Here is a 16,758-nt window from a genome sequence, read left to right on the forward strand (position 1 = left end):
TAAGTACATGTTTAACGCTCTCCTAACAGTACATACAAGTCGGCCAGAAGAGCACTTTTGTTGTGTGTTATTTTGTGTGCTGCATTTATATGATAATTGCTCTCAACCTTCCAAGACGAAAAACGCATGCGTAACGGTTAAGATACGCCCATTTTATTATGATTACCCCTAGTTTCCTACGGGTTGCACGAAACACTGTCAGACCGCCGCCTGTTGACTCTCGGGAAGAGGTTGGTCTCATTTTTTTCCACTGGAAATTTAAGATTATGACCAGAAGTTCACTTTTCGTTCCGATGTTATAGGGGATAGCCACGCGATTTTTTTATTCGCCATTCTCCGAAGATACCCCCAAAATAGTTGTAAAACTATGCGTTCAGCTCTGAATGTAGCGGCCTGCCTCTATCCAAAATAGCCAAGCAAATTTGGGGCTTTTTGTGAAAAAAATACCCCGAACTGGAAACTACCAGTCCCAAATTCGGGATTAATAGAAATATCCCTATGATCCCGTCTGATTATGGCATGTCTTAAAAACTGTCTGGGATAACGAAATATTAATGAGCTCATGCGCGGAAATCCAACTTTGGTGGAATGTACCCTTGGTGCAGTGCATTGAACCCTATCAGGGGCGGCGGGGGACCAGTCCATAAAATTGAAGACTGTCCCATTTACGCCAAGGCTGAGTTCGGGCGGCTTGTACTCGTATGTTCACGAATTTGTTGTTCGTGAATCGGCCGGTCAAACGCCGGGAACAAACAACCGGTTACCGATGGTAGTTAGTAACATGCAATATGGCGGCGTCCCTGTATGCTAGGTTATTCGAGAGTTAATGTTTGGATGGGCTGAACTATATTTTATATATCCAGGAACATTCATTTCTGTGTGAAGGAAAATAATTAATGTTAATTTGCAAAACTTGAGTCCCATTGTCTATGGCTTTAGAAGCCATCTCTCTACTTTTTGCAGCTGTTCAAAAATCAAAATCTCACGAGTTTTTCCATGTGTACCTGTGAAACCCTGACGAGGAGGTGGTGTGTGATCCTGTTCTGAGAACAGTGTTCTTGAGTCGTGTTCCCGCCGTTCGAGCGCCAGAACAAGAAACCCCTGTCAAGCCTGAGAACAGGCCGCCCGAACTCGACCCAAACGATGCCCCCATTGATCTCCATTATATAGTGGACTGGATAGGTCCAAAACGTGTCCCGCGTATGCGTATTTTCAGGAGGGTAAATAACGAGCGTTGCGAATTTCGTTACGTGTACTTTCAAATGGAGTTTTTCAAAAAATGTTTGAGGTTTTTGTGCTTCAATCGTCAGATTTCGAACAAAAATAGAATTCTGCATTCAGAATGGATAAATTTGGAAAGAATAATGGTTGAGGTGTACGCAGTAGTGAATTACCGGAGATCAACGTCTATTAAGTTTGGAAGAAGGAACAGAAGAAAACGTGATTCGCACCTTTTTAGTTTCAGAGAGTTTCTCAAGTTGTACTTTATAATGCTTACCTTAAAGCCTACATAGGCCTAGTAAGAAATTTATGACAGTCTATCTAGCCTATCAGGCTTTGTAAATGATACTTCACTATCTCGAAGTTGGGGCCGTCTGAACTTAATGGTACTCCTAGACAAAGGTGGTTTCAAAAACTGAACGACTATAATTTGTAGTTTATTTTCCCCAGAATTCAACGGAAAAATCTCCAAGAAAGCCATGATTTGTGTTCGTTGGATATGCAGACGCAATGAACCCAAATCGTGTGACAGACGATGTGACATGAGTGACAGAATTCTTCTTCGGGGCAGAGATGAAACCAAAGTGAGAAGCAGAGTGCTGACGTTTCTGTTGAATGAAGTTACAAACAAGGGAATTCAAAGTCAACGCAATGAAAGAAACTTTATCTACATAACAAAGTTATTCATTCTCAGTTAAAATTGACTTCTTATGCCGGAAAGTAGTTGTAAAATGTAAATCTTTAAGTCAGGTTGTGAAATCAACTTTTTAAGCTGATTAAGTGTCTGTTTTAAAAACGGTAGTTAGTTAGTTTAGTCGTTCATTTCAAGCTGCACTTACTTTGTGCTCACAGAAAAGATTCTTACACTTTGGTATGCCGCATGTCGGTTTTAATAAAATTTACTCAGTATACAGTGAATGAATTTTATTTAGTACAATTTTTCATGATAGTGTGTAAAATTAAAAATCATTTAATTGATAATTTTTGTCAGTGTTGGCTCATCGAAACAAGACGGAAAAACACATGGACAGTTTGGACATCATATTTACTGACAAAATCTATTGCATGTCCTGGTGGAGTTCACACAAAAGCAAGTTCAAATTGTCGCTTTCGAGTGGGTTAGTTGATGAAGAAAATGGTCAGTTATTTCCGGAAATGATATTCTTGCATTTTCTGTATATTTTGGCTTGTTTTCAAGATGGAGGCCGTGGCCCGGCTTAGCCATCATCCCATGAGAAAAAGGTTATATTGACCAGAAATGCACAGCATTACATACAGCATCACATTGCCCTCTCCGAAGCGCCGCTATTGTTCGGCCGCGCATTTTGTGCACAAACAATTCGCGATGTCCTATCCAGTCTTTACAATGGAGATCAATGGATGCCCCCACCATAGGATGGCGCCCTTTATCACTGCTTCCACAATGATGGCGCCCTTTACAATGACCGTTAATTTCTTTTTCACAGTCTTAGCCCGTGTCCGAAACGGACTTCTAGAGCTACGGCTAGGTCTATCATCTGCGCGTCTCCAGGCATTTCCAATGGAGCGAAGACCTAGCTCTAGACAAGATATTCGGATGCAGCCTTACAGTACTTGATGGCGCTCTGCGACTAGACGTTCTCTTTCGGCCGTGACCTGCTGCTTTTGACCTCTGTGCCTTAGCTTCAAGTTCAATGTTTACTCATTGTGTTTACCGGGCAACCACGGCAAATTGGCGGTTAGTACACGTGGCTCTGGGCTGTTTAAATTTACGTGTTTTAGCGCGAAAGTTGAATTTTTCCTATTGATCACTGGTTTTCACGATATGACCACGATGACGATGCCCAACATCAAGCCACGCAAGTGTCCGACGCGGTTTCCACATGCATGACATGACCAGCTGACAAGAGTGATGCTTGCCACTGCTACATGTAGAATGCAGTCATCATGAACTTTGTGATCGACTTCAGGAACAAACCAAATCTGGGAGAAGGCGAACAAACTGTTACTTGTAAAGATCTTGATCAAGCGGAGAAGGAAAACGAAATGGGTAAAGGCAGTCTGCAAGAAGCCTTTATGAAATTCAGGAAAAAGAGACAGGTAGGCCTAACCAACTTGTAAGCCATGGTGTAACTTGTGTAAGCCACTACTAGCCTACATGTACATGTACCTACCACAAGGCCAGGGCCTAGTAACAGCCCTACAATTTACAAACAATCTAATCAACCTTGTTGATATTCTTATTGCATCACCGATGCGAAGACTTGCAGGCTAGTTCCACATTCGACATTTAGTGTTGAACAACTTCAATAAGTACAGTAACCATTTGACAGGCTATTGAATTTAAGTTGTTTGACCATATTAACATCCAGGCTGCATACCCCAAAAAATGATGGAGTGCAAAAGAGACAAAAAAACCAAACTGTGCCACCATGCACATCCATTCACATGTGCCTTAGGCCAATCTGTACCATGCCATTTCACAATAATGTACACATATGCAACTCTCTCCCACAGAGGCAATGCTGGGCAAAGGCTTTTGGGGGATCAGAGAAGCCCTGAAATGTAGAAGATGGTTTTTATGGCAATATAATTATAAGAGGAAAAAACGGTTAGTTTTATGTACTTACTGTTGTCATGGAAACTACATGTATTTCACTCAACCAAAATAATATACATCAAACCCATGCCCAGGGTCTAAAGTTTATTTTCAAAGTGTTTCTGCACACTTTAGTGACCCCACTGCCTCCATTTCAACCTGGGTAAGGCAGTTTTCCGGCTTTGACTAAAGTCTTGTCGGTGGAGTTCTTAGTTTGCAAACCAGAGTAGGAAAGTGAATGCATCACACCACACTTATTCTCAAATCGATACCCAAACCCCATGACCCTCTGGCCTCCTGGAGATTACATTGAATCTGATCTCATTGTTCTCCTCAATCAGCGACGACTCCTTGTAACCCGGGGCATGGGGATTTTGGAAATTATGTACATGTGCTTATCACATGCCACATCGCAGTGAAACATGCAACCCGTATGGGTACTTTCCCTGTAGGCATAACACCTTTGTGCTTGGGCCGGATGTACATACATGAAGAGAGTACGCTCTACTGAGCCGCTTTTCATGCTTTTATCAACTTGCGCTATCCGCACTGGCCTTTCTGTCCCAGGAAAAGTGACCTGGGAATTCTCCTGAGAATAAGTTGGCCAGTAAAAATGCATAAGTTTGGTGTCCCTTCTGTCTAAACTGCACCCACTGCAAGTTGACTATATTTATTAATTTGACTATATTTATATTTGACTATTCATCAATTTTCTTCATTAAGTCTTGTAGTTAAAAGCAGGGCTATTGGCAAAAATAGTATGACTCAAGTAGAAAGAGAGCCTTTACTGCCTTGTTTGTAGAGCTGACTAATCTGGCATCTGTGCATCTTAGGCCACGTGTGTGTACAATCAATGTATTTGAAGACATCAAAAGAAAGCATCATTCATGATCATGTTTCATGTAAACAGTGGTATATGTAAATTGTGAGACATTTATTGAGGACTTAAGAAACTGTAATCATACCAATCTCTACAACTGTACCAGTGCATTGCTGCATGTACATGGTCCCTGCAGTGTAGCCCCCCCTTGGTACATGTACATTGTAGAGTCATGAATTGTCAACAGAGCTCATCTTCACATCATCTACGCGAAATTTACTCTGAAGTATTTGTTTTAAGTCATTTTACCAGTAGTCACTAGTCAAGGCAAGATTTTAATGCTATGACCTGTGAAGTTTGGCAAAACAGGTCTGAAGTGTCATTGTTCATTTCGTCTTTCAGGACAAGCTGATATTATGATGAAGTTGTATCCAACAGACAAGTTTGCAGAACTGTCAAAAGTCAAGTTTTCTTTATAATCTCTGTATGTGTCCTAGGATTTGGTGATGTCTACAGGTTAAATTTGTTAAAAACAAGTCTTTTTTTCCCAGGTCAAGTCACAGTTTTTCCAACTTGTGAAGTTAAGTCTCAAGTCAGAAAAAAAAAATTTGACCCAAGTCAAAATGGTATTAACATCAGAATGATTGCGTTGATGCAGAATCCATGGGTTATACGGTCATGTACATGTACTTTCATGATACATTGTAATGTACATCTATTTTCTACAAATTTTACCTGTGTTACATGCGTCTTGTTTGTACCATGTACATGTACATGTATACAAGTACTGTACATGTATACGAGAACTGTACATGTACATGTATGTACAGTGTGGAACAAAGCCCCCACAATGGCAAAATCAACAGGTTTTGCTCACAAATAAGTCAGTTCTATTGTGTTAGATTCACTCATTTCCATCTCCATCTCTCCTCACTGTGAGCTCCAATTACATGTACATATACCTCTAGTCACCCAATACCCACCCTATGCTCCATTGATGGTGGGTCAATTCACAATTAAACACTTTTCTCATTACTTCATCCTCAAATCAAGACACTGGAAGAAAGTTTCACATCCAGGGATTAACACTGGAAACAAAGTTGAAAATAAATTACTTGTAACCCATGTGAAGTACATGTAGGTTGACAGTGTTGAGTGTGGAGTTTAACCCTAAAAGAGCCGAGGTTACACCTCCACAGTTTTCTCCAGTACTGGTATTGTGCATTTTTCTCCCACATCGTATCTTACATACCGGTACAGATCTGTACTTACATGTAGCTTGTTGCCTTGTACATGTACACAACTGTACCAGCAACTAATAAATGTACTGCATAGTTTTCATCAGCCCTTGGACACTCGAAAGTCATGCAATAACAATTATTTTAAAAGTATTTTTGTTTTATTTGTTCAATGTGTAATTGCTCATTTTCTTGCAGACCGTTATAATATTTCAAGCCTTAGGCAACTGACCTTGTATTCTGTATTAAGTGATTAGTCCTCATACATGTACAGGTGTACACGACCTATATGTACATGTACACTGGACCTGGAATCATTTTGCTGAGCCATGCTTGACTGATTATCCATGACCTACTTGTACATACATATGCTGCATGAACATGTTGAACCAATTCCACCGCTCAAATTACATGGTAGCCATAGTCAGCTGTGTCGTGCTTCTTGTTTGATGAAAAGTGAAACACTGATGGTGCATTCTTCATGTATACATTGTATGTGTGTATGTTTTTCCATTCTTCTCATTACTTTTATAGAAGTGGTCCCTCTCTTGTCACATCATGGCCCAACAGCCTGTGGATGTTTTCTTATTATAAATGTTTATTTTGGTTTTTTTTGTTTTGGGGTTTTAAGGGTTTTTAGAAATCTCAGATTTGTTCAGCGGTATGGATTGAATAATTTAATTGTTTATTTGATTGGGTTTTCAGGGAGTTCAACACTTGAACAAATCACACTATCATTGACCAACAGTGAAATATTACATGGAGTCATTTGATAACTGTCCATTTACATGGACAGAAACAAGCATGTGCATATGTATCTCACACTTCTATACATAGTCAGGATGTCCGAGTAGAAGGGTATGACTCTGAGCACATGTGCGTGTACATCATGAGAAGGTACAATGTACATGTACATGTATAGGAATTTTCACACTAAGCAAATCTCAGGGTTGAAAACTGGGGACAATTCATACTTGAAAATTTTCATTCCCATACCAAACCTACAGTACATCAACTTCGAGATTGACTTAACCTGAGTTGAAAATGTTCATGCTCATCTCTGGGTTGAATTCACCCTGATAAGCTTGGTTTGCATGAAACAAGTGTGAAACAACGCCAGGTTGAACATGGGGTTGAAAAATCAAATTCTCAGTCCAGGGTGGTCATGTGTTCGCCAGGGTTAAGTTCAACTCCGGGTTTAGAGGCTGTAGTGTAGAAGGCCTTGAGAAGTTGTCCATGAGCCAACATAACATTTCTGGTCATGTACATGTACATACATGTACCGGTAAATGTGCTTGGCAGGGCTAGCACATGGTCATTTATTCCTGGATCTATCGCAGGATTGAAACCTTGTAGCAGTAGGTGTTATTAAAATCATTGAAGAAAGACATTCAGCATGTGTCACAGTTCCTTAATGTCAAGTAAATCATATGACTCACTCCATGGTGCATAGCAGATCAAATCACCTTGAAAGTTTGAGTTACTCCTGTTTGTTGGCAACCAACCATAACAGCAACGCCTTCTACATGCTTGGGTATTTGATTTTATGAATGAAAACGAAAGTTGGATTATGTACCATACGTGTAGTAAACTAGTGCCTTATCCATTGAAAATTATTGTCTAAGATCCCCTCTCTTAACATGGAATATTCCACATAGCTCAGACACTTTCAAACATAAACCAGCAGTTTTGGCAGACGAGACCGTTCCATTTTACATCTGTGGGGAAATTATGTTTAAATAACAACATTGTAGAGTATGATTTCTCTTTTGTAAATCCCAAAATGTACATCAGCAACATATGCAAATAGCAAATTTGGTTTTGGGACAGAAAAAACTACAAGAGGTCAGGATCAGTGCAAAATAAAGTTACTGGGGTGCCTACATTATACTATAGCAGTAGTACCATATCATTGTCAACCCTTTGACACTGGTGCCAATGACGTCATTGCATTCTCCACATAACTCAACCTGGTACACTGCTTTGTTACAGTATGATTTTCTCATGCCCTCCAGTGATCTAAGGAATGTGGAGCATGCACGCAACAATTGTGTCACACAACTATACCCTCATCCGGTTTGTCTTTTCTCCCAGTTAGGACATTAACTGTACCATGAAGTACAATCCCACCAGGATAGAACACCCCAAAGTATGCCCCCTACTTGTACCCCTATGGGTGTGGGGTGTACATGTAGTGTACATGTATTTATGCATTACATATGTACCTGCTAAATTCTTGAATTCTTGGGATTTTATATTCCATGTTGAAAAAAAGGTTGTTGGAGATGTGACCATTGCCATACTCCAAAGTTATGAAGAAAATGTCATCGTGTCCTTCCTCCATGGTGAATGTAATGTTTCAGTGAGTTGTACTGTTAGTTATTGCAGCCTACCGGTAACTGTCTGATGCATGAAAAACTACAAGACAAAACGCTACAAGAAATAGTGCATCTTTTTCACTTGAAGAATTTATCTTTGGGAATTCTCAAATTTATAGTTCAAGACAAAAGTCTGTACAACAATGTAGACCAATATCTTTAATAAAAAGTCTGAATATAATTCTTCTGAAATGTATCCTTGGATTTCTAATCAATTTTGCATGTAAATTTTGTGGTTTGGACAACTGACTACCCTCAGATTGTCTTGATTTCTTTTCATACATGTATGGGTATGAAGAGTTTTCTGGTGAATTTTAACTCAGGAATTTCTAGGAACTTTAGCTTCAGTTAATTTTGAAAGGATCAGTTATAGGCTATGATTAATGTCTGAGGCAAAAATCATCATGAACACAGGAGCTCATCAGATAAACACCCTGACATTATTTGAACAATTTACTCATGTTTTATTTTTATCATATGCACGTGTCACTCATCTTGTTTATTTATGCAAAAGTACAACTGTGGTAGTGCGTGTGATACCCTTCTAATTATCAGGAGTTACATGTAGATCCAGTCAGGAATGTCACTTCTAGAGACCTTGCAAGCTCACACGCAAAGTCCACAATATGAGTCATAACTAATGCAAAGTTGACCATTCAGCCAGGAAGCTTAGTTGGGGGTAACCCATTCTAGATGTTTCCATCATTGTTCCCATAGCAATGCTACTGTACACCAACAGTAGAACAAAGTTGAACCCAATGGTCAAAAGCCTCTTAAATCCTCTCCTGTTCAATTTTTATCTCATTTAAATTAGGGTCAATAGTACTTTATCTCACACTATCCAAAATCCAAAGATATTAACTTCCCATTATAGTGTTCAGGTTCTAAAAAAAATGGAGGATACGTGCAGATGCAAAACTACAAAACTGTGCAAACAACCAGTGATACTTAGCTTAATTTCAATGACAGGTTTTTCCCTTACTAAGCATATAAATTCATAACACTTTATACTCAGTGCTTGAAGTGTCTGAGAGCTTGCAAAAGAATTTACAAGCTTACTATACGTCGGGTAAGAGCAAAACCTGTAATGAAAATTAACATCTCCCCAATACAAAGTACCTCTTAAAATCAAAGCTTAGTCTTTGACACTTGAATAGTTTTTCATATCAAATTCTACTGTTTCTGTTTTGTGTCCACACGAATACGCAGTACCTACCCTAACCTACATAGAGCTACCGGCAGAGAGTAAATTCATGACATCTACTGTGTGCTTTTAATCATGTTTCTTTTCCTCTTGTGTTTGCCTCAACTTGGATTCCTTACTCCTTCGTCCAAAATACATAATTTTTCTACCATATTCTTCCTTCTACTCTTCAATGCTGCAATTACTAGATGATCTGAGCATCACACTTTATGGTAACATGATGTTCCTTTTTGAAAAAAATGGCTCCCTTTCTCCTATGTTTGGTCTGACATTTGGGGTTTGAATGGCTTTAGATTACATAACATCACGATGAAAATCGATTAAAAAAATCTGTCCTAGTATTGTATGTACATGTACAATGTAAGTCTCGGGTTCATGAAATTAAGCCTCTCTACAAAATATGCTGATACAATGCTGCAACAAAATCAAAGCTAAACTACTCTAAATCACAGCAAATAATTATAGCTTCTCCTGTGACTTGTCAATAATTTTAAGTGAAGCACAGGTCACTGCACTATGCATAGGTACCCAGTGCAACATACAATCGTCAAGAAGTGTTTGAAGTACCTCCACATCTTTCAGTCTCAAACACAGTTGTATGGGGGAGTTAGGTAGTGTACAGTACTTGACACTCCTTACATGTAGCTTGCGTGATTGGCCTTCCAGCCTAGGTGTATGAGTACATGTAAATCACCCCCACACACCCACCACTCACATCTACTCTATCATGTCTGTCAGCCGTTTAAGAACCATATTGAAATCTAGGTTGATGACTCATCATATGACATGATTTGTTGTCAATTATTAATCCTCTACAATTATTTTCTTAATTGTTGGTTAAGTATTATTTTAATTAGTGTACAGATTGGGTTGAATTATAAACCTTATTTGGAAGGCAACCAGTATTGTGTAATACACTTCAGAAAATTCAATTATTGCAATTTCAAGTAGGCAGACTCCAACAAAACTCTCTTCGCAACACACGCCAGTACTGGTGTATGCATACATGCACATGTTTTTGCTAGTGGAACATATTCAATATGGACATCACCTGTTATTCTCATGGTCTCAAAGGCTGCGCTTTCTATCGATTGACTCTTTTTAATTCACTTTTTGCATATGAATTGGATTATTATCATTCAGTTCAGTTCTGGGAAAGTTTAAACCAGCCCAAACTAAAAGATTCAACAGCCTTGAAGTGTTTTCTTGTTTTTGAGTCACCTTGAAACCAGAGATTTTGACCTAAAATGAGTTTGGTTCCCTCAGGTACACAATTTACACATGTAGTACACTTCTTAAGAAGTTCTGAGCAGCGGAAACTTTTCATTCTCTGCATGTTATCAACGCTGGATTGGAGATACTGCTTCTGACTATATCAACTCTCTGGTTTCATTTTCTGGTTTCCTCTAGTCCTTGGAATTTTCACACTTTTCAGGGTGGTTTTGAGTTAAGAATGTACACCCCAGTTCCATTGTGGCTTAAATAAATAACAAACTAAGCACTACAATTCACAACTATCAGCATCAAAAATTTCCAGCTGACATTTAGTTACTGGAGACTTTAGGGATCCATTTTATGGCGTATTTATCCCCTTTTACAAAGATAATAGTAGGAAAAAAAGGAGAGTCAATTCACCTTGAAAGTTCCAATTGTGCTTCTCAGCCCTCCGAGTCCTTAAATAAATACTCTTATATTGCCACAGGCACATGAACTAGACTTCATGTTGTCTGGCATTAGCCGTAGTCCCAAACCTAATGCCAAGTTGAAAGGTACCCAGTTTCAGACTATCTGGAACAATCCATTGTGTTCTTAACACCCCTGTGGAGTCAAATGGAAGCGGCCTGTCTACTGTCAGGTGTGAATGGACTAGCCCACCTCCCTGCAGTACCCCATCACCTTGACACCAAGGCACAGTGACGTCCTTCAGTCAACTGTGATTTTGCAGTTTCTATTATTTTGGGAGTGAGATATTGACAGAGCAAAGAGAACTAGGAATACCAGTAGAGATGACGTCAGCCTTCAGTCCAGACGGCCGTGAATGAACGAGGGGCGTGGTACCATTGCATGAGTCCATTCAGTATCAGGTTGTGTGTAGTAGCCAAGTCTGTGCGCACATGGTCCTGCTGTTAGTCTAGTCAGAGCTGTGGTCGCAAGAGGGATGATTGTGTGGCACTAGGAGACCTACCCAACTGCTGCTAATCCACTGATGTGTCAGGTTAAGCTGAGGTATCATCACTGATGGGAGATGCCATTTGATGTGACGTGTCGTAGGTTGGACATGGAGCCAGCTGTCCTGTGATCCTTTTAATTGCAGCTTCATTGGACGTAGTTCATGAATCTGGACAGTATTATCTATGCAGGGAGTACATGCCTATGAACAAACAGAACCTACTTCATGCTGGAAATGTCTTCTAGTCAGCAGAATGACTCATTTTGGGGGGAAATTGCAGAAAAAGATGGATGCCTTTATTTCCTCAGTCTGACAAATATGCTTTGTTGTTTTTCTCCAAAAAAAGTCACCTTTTTATTTAGTGTGCTAGTAATTTTCTGTGTTCAAAAGAGCAGTTAAGCAACATCATGATAACATCTGGTGTACATGGTACTTGAACCATATGCATAGTAAATTTTAACCACTTTTATATGCTTGCTCGTCATGTATGGAAAATTATCATTAAGTTAATTACTGCTTAAAAAAAATTATGTTGGGTCAAGCTTAGAGGAGCAGGACTCTATTTTTGTGCAGGTTGCATTGAAATACCTGTTTCTTCTCATTGAATTTATAATCTGGTATCTCAAGCATAAAAATAAATCTGCACGGGATTTGAAATTAATTGAAATTGATTCCAATACAGCTTCTAATGGCAGTAATTGTCAAAGGGACTTTGCAGTGTCTGGTTTTAAAACATAACATTGGTGAAGTTGTGATTTCTTAATATCTGATTTGTCTCATCTATATCTGAGATGCATTACACAGATTTATGGTTTAACGTTTCTGTGGATATGCATCAGTGGATGTACGGACCAACCTATGGTGGGTCTGTAGTGTATCAACGAACCATCTACAGCTGCACAGAGAGGTGTGAATGGGTGTGGTCAACCTACCAATGATGATGTTGATCTCCGTATGGACCAGGGAGCTGATCTGCCATTGGTCTGTGATTGGATGTCCAGCAACGATGTCTTGTACGGTCAGGTAGAAAAAGAGAAAAACCAACAAATATGGCATCATTACCCAGTAGTTTCCTTCCAAGCATGAGGAAATTCTTACCAATGTGTAAAAGGACTATTATTGTCTTGGACAATGTAAAAATAGGAAGAAATACATGTTGGAATGCTGGGTATGAATTCCTGTTTGTTGGTTTGATCTTTAGCACTCGTACACTTTATGCTTATCGCACATGAAAACTAGATCAAGTGCTTGAAAGCTTTGTCTATTGTCCTAGTTTGTAATCAGTTGATAGGTTTTCAGAATCCTTTTGTGAGTTTTTTTGGTGTAGAGTTATGACACTTTGCTTGTTTTTGGAGGTAGGACATTTTTAGGGTGCAGTCTCGAGGCATAGTGAGTTTCACTCTGTTCATTACCTTATACATGTAGGTGGCTTTGGGTCGATTCAATGAAATTTCTCTTTTACAACTTGGAAATTTATCTGAGTATAGTAGTCCCAACTCAGAAGATCCTCCCTGCAAGTTTATTTGACTGATAAAGAAATCATATTGAAGTTGTGAAGTGAACTTTTTGTTCGAGTTACTTTGGTGCCTTACAGCTGAATTCATGTAGCCACAGACATTGCTAATATTATAGTTTCCAAATTGGAACGAGTGGAAATTTCTATTACAAGCCATTCTTGCTGAGGGTATTAATTAATCAGCCCTGAAAGTGTTCCTCCAAAAAAATTCTGTATGGTATTAGCTATTTACGGTAGACTAAGTGAAATTTTCCCATACAAGTTACACCATGCAGTGTTTGATAAAATGCATGTACATGTAGGTGGGTGTTGTAAATCAGCTGGATACCGGTAAAAACCAGACGAGGAATCTTCATATTTTAAACATCTATAGTGAAAACTATACCAGCATTTTTTTTAACTGTCTTGAAAAAAGTCATTAACACCTTTTCTGGAGCCTCTCACCAAATACTATAGAGCTTATTTTATGAATAATCATGTGATGATGGTATCAGGCACTATGGAGTTGGTATGGTTTTTTGGTTTCATGATCTGCCAGTGATGAGAGATGAAATGGCCTCTTGCTGTCATGGCAGTCGTTGTGCTTCATTGAATTCTCGCTGAAAAAGCTAATTTGTACAGAGTCCTAATCATCCGTTTTTGATTGGTCAAAGGAAATAATCTGGAGTAAAATATGTCTCATGGAAAAGGAAACTGGGCTCGAAAATACTACAGTATTTGTTTCCAATCTATTTTTTTTTAAAATCCACAAGTTATTGTATTCACTTAACATTAACATGCAACCAACCTGTTGTAGAATTTTTTAATGATTCCAAGCAATGCTGCTGGTCTGTTTGTTTTACATGTACTTGCAGTATACGATCGGTATCACGTGGCACATTTATACATGTACATGCTATTAAATTTGATTGGGACCAGCTAAACAGCATGCACGCATTCATCAGGACAGTTAAAACATAAAAAAAATTGCAACAATTTGTACGTCTTTTTCATTCATCAATTGTTAGATAATCCGTGGCTTTCCAATGCACACATCGAAATTGATTCTCAGAGAAATTTTTGAAATAGCAGAAACTCCATTCTTTTCCTCCAAGAGTACTACAAGTTTAGAAGAACATGTATGTTGATTACACATACATAGAGTGAACATGACGCACAGCTGTACATTGCTAATGATTGCCATGAATAAGTTAACCTAGTAACCTACATTGCTGTTAGAATTAATAGTGCCATGATGGTCTGTACAAGTGCGTCTTCAAAATGGAGGATTAAAAACTAGGGGCTTGCATGTGAAGAAAATCCAGCCTGTTGCCATGACTCATAATTACAGATGCAGATAATATATTCAGCTTGCTGGCCAGTGGTTGGGTCCACTTTGAATTGAAATCATTCATCGTTATGTTTGTTGACCACTTATCAATCCTTTGAAAACTGCTTTAGTTTGTACCCCCATGAATGAAAGAAGGTAAATATATCTGAGATAATTCCTAATTGTTATGTAAAGTCCCCAATATCTGCTATTAGATTGAAACTTCAAGTGCTATGCTTCTTTGAGTCCCATAGAGGTTAGAAGAGAAATTTGATTGGTATTTCATTTTTGATTCTAATTGCTCTAAAGAAATCTTGACATCATCCTGAATTAACTAGATGAAATGAAAACAATGAAAGTTAAAATCACCAAAGAAAACTGAAAAAAGTAAGCATTCTGACAATATGACCCTGACCCTAACTAAGGCTATTTGGGTTGTTTACACCTGCTTATACAGATTGACCCAGACATACATGAACATGTACTGTGTGGTAGGGTATATTGGCCCCATTACAGCAGGCAACTGAGGGAACCACCCTATTCTAAGAATTCCAATCAATTAATATCATCTAAAGGCTTATTTTCTTGCTTATTTTTCTGCCGTCTGTCTTGTCATTGAGTCAAAACAATTCTGCTTTAATTAGTTGTCAGGGTATTTTAAGGTTGTTTTTTGTTTGTTTTCTGACAAAGTATATCATTCTTGCTGGAGTAACTCAATTGAGTAGATTCTGTATGTACATGTCCTACATGTAGTCCATACAACTAGGTTCTCTAACCATCTGCACTTGAGTTAAAGGTCTTTGTGTAGGAGGAATAATATTCTAAAAATATTGTATAATTTTTTTCTGTTTGGGTTCACTTCAGGGCTGTCTTGGTCACATACCCAAGGATATACCTCTTCAATTGTCCTTTAGCTTGGGGGAAAAGAAACTATGAAAACCTTTTTTTATTCATTTCCATTACTTTTTAAAGTTTGATCTTCATCAATGCTGAGTTTTGTGGCCAACAATGTTTTGTTAGAAATTAAAGGTACCCAGATCATGAAGCTGACCAATTAGTCAAACTGTTTCTTTGGTTTACCAGGAAGAAAAAGAGCAGTAAAATTGAACTTAAAATAAATCTGGATCTTGTCAATTTGATCTTGAAGTTTAGAAGTGAGATCTATTCTTGGATAACAAATCGGTAACTTGGTCAATTCTTAACAAATGTCCTTAACACTGGTAGAAATACGATAGACGATGTTTGATAGTATAATGTACTCGTAGGCACGTGTGAAAATTGTTGTACATTGTATTTGTTCTCTTTAATGAACTTGAAAAATTGCCAGCCAGACTGAAAACAGGAAAAATGAGATCAAACCTGGTTCAGTGGGTGGTATGAGACCCTTCAGAGCTTCATGAATAAATCCAACCAGTATTGTAGGAAAACTAAAAAAAATCTTACTACGTGTACATGTAGGCTTTAGCTTAGACTCCCAAAGATGTTGGGCAGTAAGCATTTCTAACAGTTAGATTGCAACTGCGTACGTGGCCTCTTTCCGCCCACACACACCCACACTAGAAATAACACACAGCTACACCTCGTGGCAATGCTGGTAGACTTTGTGTATGTGGACCTAGGCTATACACCTACTCACAATTATAATCATCTACAATACACCATATTGTTGCATGCTGTACATGTACATATAAGTACATAGGTACACGTATACATCTGTTATAGGCGTGACCAAATACATTCTGGAAATCTAATGTGTCATGTACAGCAAAAACACATTAAAATAGTCTATCATTAATTAATGCTTCCAAAATATATGAAATATAAATTTATTCAATGCGTGTAGTTTTTAAATACAGAATTTCTTCCCTCATTTTTTTCCAGTTTATTCATTTTTTGCAGAAGTATTGAAACGGTTATTTACAGTTATTTGATAAAGTGATTTCAATGCCTCCAAATATTGGCATTTGGTAATTTGAAAACCTACTTACATACATGTACATGTATGTTGTTGAACCACACGTTTTTGATAATGTGTACCCAAATTGTGAGCTTAATCTGGGAAAGGTGAATGGCATTGGATAAAAGATTATCATGTGGCATTCGGATGAATATGTAGTAGAAATAGAACTTTCATTTACAAAATCTGACACCATTCTCACTTGGATCATCAATCAATCTTCTGACAGCTAATGGGATGCACTTTTATCATGTTTGTTCAATTACAGTGTGTCGTTGGTCTCCAGACTTCTCCCCTGGTCATTTGATCTGGAGTAGGCAGAATGAATTGATCATTCTGTACTATAGAAAACTTATGAATATTTAGT

The 16,758-nt window shown here is 38.4% G+C and overlaps 1 protein-coding gene across 1 annotated transcript in view; it reads left to right on the plus strand.

Moving 5' to 3' along the window:
* Positions 1-2,797: 2,797 nt before the first annotated feature.
* The window catches only part of LOC110984575 (uncharacterized), a 29,356-nt gene continuing 15,395 nt past the window's right edge, over positions 2,798-16,758 (plus strand). The window contains exon 1 of the mRNA XM_022244895.2: positions 2,798-3,300. Within this exon, the coding sequence (XP_022100587.2) occupies positions 3,148-3,300 (153 nt within the window). The 5' untranslated portion in view covers positions 2,798-3,147. The remainder of the gene's footprint in view (positions 3,301-16,758) is intronic.

Source organism: Acanthaster planci, linkage group LG16, assembly GCF_054643075.1.
Source record: "Acanthaster planci isolate LZ-2023a linkage group LG16, COTS_SCS, whole genome shotgun sequence".
Classification (NCBI taxonomy): Eukaryota; Metazoa; Echinodermata; class Asteroidea; order Valvatida; family Acanthasteridae; genus Acanthaster; species Acanthaster planci.